Source organism: Ascidia mentula, chromosome 2 (assembly GCF_947561715.1).
Source record: "Ascidia mentula chromosome 2, kaAscMent1.1, whole genome shotgun sequence".
NCBI lineage: Eukaryota > Metazoa > Chordata > Ascidiacea > Phlebobranchia > Ascidiidae > Ascidia > Ascidia mentula.
The window spans coordinates 3,030,728-3,042,086 of NC_138567.1; the positions used below are offsets into that span (position 1 = coordinate 3,030,728).

At 35.0% G+C, this 11,359-nt stretch overlaps 1 protein-coding gene across 1 annotated transcript; it reads left to right on the forward strand.

The window, feature by feature from the left end:
* Positions 1-1,138: 1,138 nt before the first annotated feature.
* Positions 1,139-4,475, forward strand: LOC145889750 (uncharacterized). Its single transcript, XM_082980771.1, has 7 exons — positions 1,139-1,233; positions 2,192-2,351; positions 2,608-2,654; positions 2,728-2,825; positions 2,881-3,073; positions 3,571-3,654; positions 4,196-4,475. The coding sequence occupies exons 3-7, from the start codon at positions 2,609-2,611 to the stop codon at positions 4,354-4,356; spliced, it is 582 nt and encodes a 193-aa protein (XP_082836897.1). The 5' UTR covers positions 1,139-1,233; positions 2,192-2,351; position 2,608; the 3' UTR covers positions 4,357-4,475.
* The last annotated feature ends 6,884 nt before the right edge of the window (positions 4,476-11,359 follow it).

Consider the following 11,359-nt stretch of genomic DNA (forward strand, 5'->3'; position numbering starts at 1 on the left):
TATCACCGAAGCAATATATAGTATACTGATCAGGAATATCTCAAACAGCAAGTTGTTGTGGTAACACGAATTTTCTGCATCTGTCCTGTACTTTCTGAAGTGACTCGTTTCAAATTGCTGGGGCAGCCTTCGATCTACCTTATATATGGCGAATCGAGGCTCCAAACGCTTACGTTTTGCGCTGCCGTCTAACGTTGCCGACTAGCGCTGCCGTCTTGCGCCGCCGTCTTGCGCCGCCGTCTTGCGCCGCCGAGCAGCGCTGGCGAAATCCATTCCCAGTTCACAAGTAGCGTTGAGGGAAATTCCGATTGTTACGTCACACAGTGGTTTGTGTAGTAAAGGGCATCATCAAATGCTTTTTCTCAGATAATCGTTTTTGTTTCATCCATTCACAATTGGTCTGAGCTTTAACTTCAGAGACAATGTGGGTGACTGACTGTGAAGCAGAAACAAAAAGCCAGGGCGAGTTGGGCACCAAGCGAGAAACAAACATGCAAAGTGCTTAGCGCCATGATATTGGCCTATGTGCAAAGGTTGTTTCAGGTCGATGTGCCTTTTGTTGACATAGCGAAATGGGGATAGTCATCACGCAGCTATAGGATGTGGGCTTGATTTCGCAAGACCTAACGGAACGCGTCGTTTCTAACATCTAAAGAAAATTGGTTTCGGTTCATTCATAATGCGCTTATGTTCATTTGGTCGTTTGGCTTAGGCCTACACTAGCACTTCCGTTTCCATTGGTAGCAGTGTCAGTTCAGGTATTTGTGACCAAAGCAAAATAAGTTTTTGAGTTATAGAGCAAGGTTGTGGCGCTTTTTCTAAATACCAGGTTTGTCAGAGTTTGGAATTAGTGTTATATTTATATATACCCTATCTGCCCAGAAGCCCTAACCATCCCTACTTATACAGGTCATTGTATGGTAATGGAAATACAGCTTATGATATGTTTAGTAATTAGCAACTTAAATCTTGTGACATGTTGTAATTCTCATTGATTTATAAGGTGTGCTTTTAAAAGTAAACCTAATTTAAAGGGCATATAAGCATTGTTTCAATAGTGGATATCTGTTTTCAAGGTATATCAGGTCAATGTTATAATGGACTTTAATAAAGAACTTATAAAACTAGTCAAAGATTCACCATGTTTGTATGATTGCAAGCAAAAACAATACAGAAGCGTCAAAAGTAAACAAGACAAATGGACAGAAATCAGCCAAAAGCTTGGTCAAAGAGGTAAACCTGAACAGGGTTATCCAGGATTTTTAAAACAAAGAGTTTTGAATGTATTTGAGGAGTTTACGTTTTTTGTTTTTTAAGTTAGAGAAATTACTCTAGGCCATTTCGGATGCCTATGTTGCTTAGACTTACTTGTGAATCTCATACACGACCTACTTGGTGGACAGTTTTTGTGCATCTACCTTAAATAAATACACCACAAAAGTTAATGTGACATAAATACTAAATTGATCATTCCTCCTGTAAAAAAAACAACAAATATAGGCCTACACCTTGTGTTTAGGAAGGTTGTATTTTCTGACATTGCCTGCACGAACGACCAGGCTTTGAGTCATAATTAGTTACAAGCAAAGTTAGTTACCGGCGGAAATACTTAAATTTGTGAAAGTACTTTTTCCATCATTGTGATTAGGTAGAGAATTTTGCTCATAACTATTCATAAGTCCTGTTTCCCATGTTTGGACAATTGACTGGTGATTGGTGCTATTGTAACGTTTTTTGTTTTTTTTTGCTAATTTGCTATGCATGGCTAATAAATTAACTCTGTAAAGAGACTTTGAATAGAAAGATGCCTGTGATATTAAGCGTCATAAATCAAATTGTTCCAGACGCGTTATTGACTGAGCGAGTATATAACTGCTACTTCTGTTAGTCTGAGTGAGTTACAGTTAGTTAGATGAGGTCGGGTCATCAGAAAATACAATCTTTTCAAACAAAAGGTGCAAGTTACATTTGCTGTTTTTTTTTTCGAACATAAGAACGAACATAATTCATCATGCTACAAAACCATTTCACAATGGTTGAGGTCCGACCCCTGGCTCTGGATATACCCAAATTCAAATAAAATACAAGTCACACCAGCTGCACTGAGGAGACCTTTTAGGTCAAAACAGTGGCCATCTGTCTGCAGCTTACACACAAAATACAAGTCATTTATAATTATTTAAAATTTTAGTGGATGTGTGTGAAAGAAGATGGAAAAGTTTGCGTGATCGATTTAAGAAAGAGAAAACGAAGTTGGACAGCTTTCAAAATGATGAAGGGACCACAAATGAATCTAATTGGGAGCATTATAAGGATCTCCACTTCTTGCACGATCATTTAAGACCTAAACTGTGAGTGAGAGGGTAGTGGTTGTAGTCGGTGTGGGATTCACATGCACCTGTAAGAAAATATATAATTCTGAAGTTTGTAAACAAACCATGCTTATTGGTCTTTTATATGCAAGTGAAATGGTTTATCTTTGTGTTACTCTTGTAATTAATACAGCAAACTGGCATTTATAGTGATTTACACAAAAATTATAGCTGATTGGTTTACCTTAGTATTGTATGTCAATCAGTGATTCAAAACTGTAATCTTGTTGTGCAGAATGGTTGCCAATTGTACTGCACACAACACTTGGTCACAGAAAACAGGTAGTAATAACAGTAGTTAAAATTCGTGATATTCTTTGTCAAAAAATATGTTTTTATTCATGTTTCATTTAAGTAGATACAAGTGATGTTTTGGAGGAAGAAAGTACTTCATCCTCTTTTGACCCTTTTGTGATTGGTAAAAAACGAACAGCTTCATACCAAGATTGTGGGGTATTATGGTTTAAGTTTATTAAGGAAATTGTTTTGCAAATTTCATTTCTTCCAGGAAAATCAGCAAAACAAAAAAAGCCGACAATCTGTGGAATCAAAAACCACTCAAACTCTACAAACGTTTTCTACCTTTTACAATTTGATCTTAGAAAAACTTGAAGCTATGCCCACTATTTCTGCCTATAAAGCAATTGGCGCAATGTTAAAGTGTTTGGAGCAATATTGTACTAATCCTAATGAAGTTTCAGGTATGTAACATCAATAGTTATATAATCTTTCTTTTTGTGGATACATTCATTAATGTAGGGGTTCTTAAACTGGTGGGTGTGAGAGGTTGACATGTATTGGGTGGGGATATAAAAGATATTGGAATACCTGACTAGCAACCTGTCAGCCATTTATGTTTGGTTTTTCTATGAAAAGGAACTTGTGACAAATCTTCACAAGCAAGCCTCAAAAGCTCCTTTTAATGTCACTTTTGTTGCAATGGTAACTGTAATGTGATAATGATCATTACATTGACTGAAGTAGTTCTGGCATTCTGACTAGTTGTTTGTTCATATAATATTAATCAAGGATTTAAGGGCATGTGTGTTAAATCCAATTGGATATATTAATAAATAAAGCTATTCTAATAATGTTGTTGTTGCTGGACTGGATGAACAACAACATACAGGTAGCAAACTATATGGAGCATTAGATCAAGGGAATTTGTAATGTTTCAATACGTTTTTTTTTATTTAAGGAAACACAACATCAGCTGAGGTTAACACGGATGGTGCAAAGGAAGAACATGCAGCCACCAGACTCAATCAGCAACATTATGAAGGTACAAACAACATAAACACATATTTTCGTGACTAGTGTATAAAGATACTGATATCAAGTTGCAAAAATACTGTGCAACCCACAATAGCTTCAACATCCACCTAAGACAACACAGAAATCATGTATTTTCTTTTAAATGGTAAGGTAGGACTGCTTGCGGCAAAGACTTCTGTTTGGCGATGTAAAAAATAAACATGTTTAGTATAAATTAACTCTTTCATATTTTTAATACCCACTCACAAAACTAAACAAATGTTTTTGATGATGGAAAATAAATGTGGTCGTCTGGCAATTTGTTTGTATTAATACATTAATTAATGTAACTGGCCTAGGATCTTAAGTTCACACTTTACTGAGATCTATAATTGTAACGTATTTAGACTTTTACAAAGCTTAGTTTTAACATTTTTATACATATATGTATATTATACATTGATTGATAGGGCCCAGAAAATAGTTTGCATTGCCCCAAAAAATGGACACTGTATTATACAGTTGTATAGGTTTTTCCCATTATATTTTTTTGATCTTGTATTGTTTAGATTGCTTGAATAATGGTAAAAGCCTTCAACATCCTTTGAATGGGAATGGTCATGTTTTGCATATCACTACAGCACAGCAACGTGCACAAACCATACCACAGAAGCAACAAACAGGTATTTTAAAAGCTGAAAATAGTATTGTGAAGTTGGGACAGTGTTAAATCATGTAAGTCTGTCCATTTAGCTGGAACCTGTGGGTAGTAGTTCAGTGTGGATAAGGCCTGTCGATCAAAAAATGTCACTTTCTGCAACTCAATTATCATAAGTGGTTGCATTACTTTTTTGCATTACAATACGAGTTTCATTAAAATAATAGTTATGCAAGTGTATTTCTTATCATAATCGGTATAATAGTTATTGTGTAGTGTTACTTTGCCTCTAAATATTTGTTTGTTGTGTACTTTTGCCTCTAAATATTTACTTCTCAAATGTAGACACTGCTTTGAACACAGGTGAACCTGAAAGATACCACAATTTTGTCAGCAATGCTACAGAAAACTTCATGCCAGCAAATCAATCTTCAGTTAATGGTAATGTTTTACCACCACAAACAGGTATTTCACATTGCTGCATTTCCATATGTACAGAAAGGACATTTTGTATCATAAGCCAAATTGAACAACGCTAGACCTTACAGTTGGTTAACATTGAAAATCATGCCAGCATAAACAAGATATGCAAACTGGCTCATTTCGATCTGTGCTTGTTTGTTTTTTTATTGTTGTGTTCACAGACACAGATAATATTCCAAAAAAGGAAATTAGCTTATAAGTTTGTCTGCAAATACAGCTATGTAATTTTTCTAAAGTGTAAGATCCATCTTGATTTTAAATTTGAATTGTTTTTTTATTGAAGTTTTAATGCAGGTTTTACTTCAGTGGGCAAAAATTTAAATCTCTTGACTGGAAACGATGCCTTTACTGCAAACAACTTAACACAGCAACCACAACTTATGCAATTTCTTCCATCAACAACAGGTATTTTAAAAAATCTTGGAAATTTGGCTTGGTGGTAAAAGAAGAATTGAACAATTAAGGCTTAATTTTTGCCTTTTTTTGCCATTCTAAGTTTTCGACATGCAAAGCCACTTTTCGACATGGGCGGCGTGAAACAATGTTGAGTTACCGATATTCAGTAACATGAACAGACCAACGCCATTGTCTTTAAAGACCATAAATTGAATTACTTTAATAACTTAATTATCGGTCATGCCAATCTTGCAGCATTCACTCATCAATCTTACTAGTTTTCTTTTTTCAATGATTGGCATATAGATGCTGGTGGCAAAGTGGTTCAAAGTCATTTAATTGCAAACTGCAAATAACTATTTGGGGAGAAATTTGTATTTTGAGTCACTATTAAACAACAGCATTTACCTGAATAGTTATGTAGTGTTGAAAACTTAATGCAATCATCGTTTGCTATGCCGGGATCCTCATCCAAATTAATTTTGTCTCTTTAGATGGCTAAATAAATGCAACCGCAATAAATTTTAGACAAAATCCATGTAAACACCAGCCAACACTTGCTTTAACGTTCTGTTATGTTTAAAACTAACCATTTACCAAACACGTGCAATGGTTGCAGAACATGTTGCTTTGTTACGAAACAAGTACCGTTTTTTGTTCAATTGGACCTATTTAATGAGACATATCAGCCTACAACATGCAGGTTATTCTTTTGTTTTGTTGCTATTTCAACATGTATTCTAAACTTATTTAAGTACAAGAATCCTATAATGGAAATAAGCCTGGTCGTTCTCATACGTTAGTTACCACATACGGCATTTTTACTATTCAACACGCACGACAATTTTTCTCAAGATGTTTGACACGCAATAAAAATCCGATGCCCTGAACAATAAAGAAAATAATCTGCATTATTAAAAGCCTTAACTTTCAAGTTCCTTATCGCCAATTTAATCCACATGCTAGATATGTATATTTTTTTGTGAGCCTTATCAGAGCACTTAATCTACAAGTTAATTTTTGGTAAAGCTTAAATTATAGAAACTACTTCTATCCACATGTCATTGTATACATATTTGAAGAGTCATAAATTTCTTTTTTGTGTAGATTCTACTTTCTGTAATGGTGGAAGTTCCTATAATACTGTCACCAGTGTCCCAACCAGAAATGGTACTTTGATTACCGCTAACCCAACACAACAACATCGGAATACTGTGCAAACTTTACAAACAGGTATTAACTTAAAATTATTAAGCTTAAAACATCAGAATACTGTGCAACATCGGAATACTGTGCAAACTTTACAAACAGGTATTAACTTGAAATTATTAAGCTTAAAGCCAAAAGTCACACAGAAATGCAAGGAAGAAATTTTCTCCAAAATGATATAAAAATATGCAGTGAATTCATTGCAACTTTGTGACACGAAAAAATCTTTGTGTTAATTCATTTGTGCAACACCTTTTTCTCATGTCTTTTTTTCGTGTCATGCAATGAGGCCATCAGTCCATCCTAGCAAATTTGTTAATATCAAAAACTACGCGAAGAGTATTGACATAGAAAGAAGTTTTTAGTCCCTGTTCACCATCTTTTTTTGTATTGATATGATGTAACATTTATTATGTTTCCAAAAACAGAATTCAGTGCAAACCATGTTGAAATTACCAATAACCCAACAATCTTTGGTGAATACAAAACAAGCAGTGATATTTCTACGAGGCAGTCAGATGCTGCAATGGTGTTGATGCAACTTTCCGGTAAGTTTTCTTGCAAACAAACACTGATTAGTAAATGTGACAAAATTTAACGTTCTTTTGTTTCTTTGGGTTTTTTTGCACATGAATCTTTATGTGACCCTACCTAGGCCTAAATCTTTTCATTTTTTTTGAAAATCTGTGAAGTCTTGTACCGTATTTACTTAATTGTAAGCCACAGCTTGTAAATTTTTTTAACCTACTGTTTCTGCGACGTTCAATCGAGGGCGGCTTATATTCGAGGGTGGCTGTGGCTCTGAGTTTCAATAAAATTCATGTTTAACTTGCTCTGCCTTACCAGTACTTTTTATCAAACACAGTTATCAGTGTACCCGACAATTTCAATGGACAGATTTGTTGACAATTATTGTTATAGGGTACCTAAGGTTGCCTATGACATTTACATGTGGCTTAAATTCGAAGGCGGCTTATATTAACTTTTGAACACCGTCACAATTGAATAAATAAGGTTGTACATTCTCAAGCTCATTTGGAAGTAGTTATTTCAAAAAGTCACCAACTTGCTTAACACTAACATGACAAAAGTATGAAAATATATTTTTGTAAAACCTATTCAAGGTATTGAAGAGCCTGCAACTACTCCCTATAGCCCAAGGTTCACTGAACTATTAAATAGTCAACAAGTATATACTGGGAATATTATCCAGGGAGCAATACAACTAACAGGTAATTTCATTGTTTATTACAAGCCCATTGATTTACATAACACATAGGCAAAGTTATATTTTTTTAAATTACAAAACATCACCAAGGGTGTAGCTTAGATTTATTTTTGTTTAATCACTTTCAAGGCACTGAACAGCATCCAACCACCCCTTATGATGTAACCCATGATCCTTTTTCAAGTGATGAACAGATAAATGCAGGAAAAGTTATGCAGGGACGACAGCAGCAAACAGGTAATAAAAACAATTTGGAAAAAACTATCTGTTGTTGGTAATCCTTAGGAACAAACTGCTAGCACCCCTTTTTGAAAACTACTAGTATTGAAACATGAATAAATTGTTATGTAAGAGGAATGTAGGAATACCATTCAACAGAAATGCAAGCAATGTAAAATGCTTCGAAGAAAGCTGTTGATTATACAGTGGATACAACATTTCATAATTAAATACCACTGTATCGGGAAAGTTCGGGAAAAATGAACATTTAGGACTTTCAAATATCACGTATATCGTGACAAAACATACATAGGTTTTACAGCACATTTGTTGTTTCATGACTACAAATAACGGCGTTGACGTGTATATTCTGTGATTTTTTACGAAACCTAATCAAAATCCCTTTTCTGATAAATTGTAAAACATTAAAAGTACGAAATCTTAAATTTATTTTTCCAATATGTCCCCCTTTTAAAAAAATACACGTTTACCACTCTTTAGCGCCACCAAAAAAAATTCCCCCGAAACACTGACACTTTGAATAGACCGCCAGGGTATGTGATGGTGGGAGGTTGGGTTTATTTTTGTTTAAATTAAATAAATTGTTTTTATTTCAGATGAAAACATCGATTCAACTTTTTTGATCCAAACTTACGTGAATTTGTTGAAAAAACATAAATATTCTGAAGCAAATGAAACAAAAAACCAACTTTCAAGGTTGCTTGAAGGTCGTGGGAAAACTGCGGAAGATTTGGCAACAACTGGACGTGAAAAGAGATTAGAGGGAAAATGTTTGGAATCGATTTTATTTTACGATGTTGCGTCTGAACTTTATGTCAAACGTGATGGAGATGAAGCGTTGAAAGGTGTGTGGAGTTGTGTTAAGGGTTTGAGTCTGACACGCGAAGATTTGATGGAAACATGGGATTCGAATCAAGAACTTGGAAACAAACGAATAATTCGTGATCATGTGATCCCACTGATGGGAACGATGAGACTCAAAATACAAAATATTAAAAACGTGGAAGAAGATATTAAATGCGAGAAGCAAGTGTGGTGTTTGTACTGGATTGAATTGAGTCAACATTCAATCAGAGATTATTCGTCCCAGGAATCAACAATTAAACTTGGACTTGAAATGATGAAGAAACAGTTTGGTGAAAACTCAGCAAAGCATGAAGTGTTAGGAGGTTTGTTAAACGACCTTGGTGTTGTTTACGAGGAAACAAATCGACTGAATGAAAGCGTGGATTTTTGTAAAAAAGCAATCCAAGCTTACAGAACGGCAACAGACATAACTGAAATGGGAAGGAAGGAGTTGATTGAAAAAAGTAAAAACAATTTAAGTGTTGTTGAATCAAAACTTGCACAAAGGAAATAATTATGACATCACAAACACAAAATGTGTTTTTGTTAAATATGTTTGAATTATGCATTGTTTACGTAATTTGTATGAAAATGGAAGGTAGCTACCATGCACTTGAATGAATTTTGTGATTATTCTTTTCATGTCGCTGATGATTTGTAGCTGATAATAAAGAATAAGTAAATGATGTTGACTTCAAGATTAAGCTTTGGTAAAGTGAATGCAAGGTATTATGTAAAAATGCAGAATATTATATGTCAGCTTAAAGAGAAACCAACTTTAGCCAAAGAAAATTAGTGTCCTGGTAAGAGTTTGCTTTTATCTTTAATGAAAGTGCGTAATACCCCCAAAAAAACTATTCAAGCATGAAAAACTTACCAATATATTGGGTAATTTTGTTTGATAAATACGTCATTCGAATGTGCCATAGTTTTTAAGTAGCTTATTTCACATTACTAGCTTTTAGCACATGCATTTGGTGCACCCAATAATAGGTATTACAAAAAAAAACTTTAAACAGTGCCAAAAACTGTGCAAAGTAATACAATGGCTAACCTCCTGCAAAGGACCAAATTTGGCACATTATGTCTTTGTATCTGGCCTGCTAGGAGTTTGTACAAATGAGACACTTTACAAACAAGGTTTATACTGCAGTTTGATGTAATTTTTGTACACGTCACTTACCTAGGCCACATTTTAAAGCATTGTTGTAAATAGGTTATGGTTTACCTCTAATTGTCCACTTTAAAATGGTTAAAATATGTCAAATATTTGATGATTTTTGGACTGTCAATAGAAAAGTGTGCCCAACCCTACCAGGGCAGAATAACCTTACCCACCATTCCACATGTTCAAGGTAAAAAAATTTTCTGCATGCTATGCAACCAATAGTTCCAAATTACAACGGGATACTTTAGACGATTCCGCTACGAATGCATGTTGATTAAAAGACTGCATTTCCATCATGGGTACTGCATATCAACCCAACCTTTTGGAATGGGAAACTGTTAAAGATTTTGGTAACAAATCTAATGATATCAATCAGAGGCCTGTTGCTTCTGACTAATTAATACAAATCTTGGTTGTGTTGGTTGAACAAATACCTGACAAAGGTTTGAGGACATGGGCATCTCTATTGTAGAAAGTTCCAGTGTTTACGTTCTAACAAGCCAATTTTCTCATTTTGGGATTTTGACATCCAGCACCATATTTGCAGTTTGCACCAGAAGGTCCTGAAACCTTTCAAAAAACTTAATACACATCTTGAGACTTTTTTGGTGATTATATTGTGCATTGAATCAGTACGATAAATCGAGCATACATTTGAGATGACAGCAGTGCAGAGTTAGTGAGATTGGCTTGGGTGAGAGTAAGGAGAAATTTCCATGTTTCTATTTCTACTGCTGGTCCTTGCTACAATTCCTTAATTGAAGTCAATTTATTTTACAAAGGTATAATTTGCACAACAATAAATGGCCAAAACGCAGCACAGTAAAACTTGATTTGCAGTGACAATTCTGGTGTGACAAGTTTGTCTTTCTTTGTAAAACAGTTGCACGTTCTTGTTTTACAACTGCAAACGTCACTAAACCATAATGGCTCATGGCGTCACTGTTTACATGTTACGGATGAGTAATTTTCTGTGCAGGAACCCGGGTTTGCAGAGAGAAAACACGCCGTGTATATCTTCTATGACTTTTAAAAAAACACCTGCACGGGCTACCATCACGAACTTTTAATTAGCGCAAAAACAAACGACAACACATACCTTAGATAACTACGCGTAAGCACTCAATGCAGCCTTCTCCCCACGGTTTTTCTTACAGTGCGCGTAACTTGGGCCTTTTCGCTTAGTTCTCTATATTCCTTCTGTGGCTTACGGCCATCGATATATATACGGTTATTGAGATTACATAAAATAATGAATTCGACAGGATTAATAAAAATGTCGATGTGAAATTAAAACCAAAACCGATTTGCACATATGTTAGAGATTAGCCGATATGTCGGATAGAAACGAAGCGATTAACCGAAAATAACCTATGCGCACGTACGCGAACTAATCAAATTGCACAATTTAACACAAAATGACATTTAATAATAAAGTTTTGCTGCATCTGCACTTGCCTGGGTTTCGCATTCCAAAGTAATTTTTGTATGTTCCGCGTCTCAGT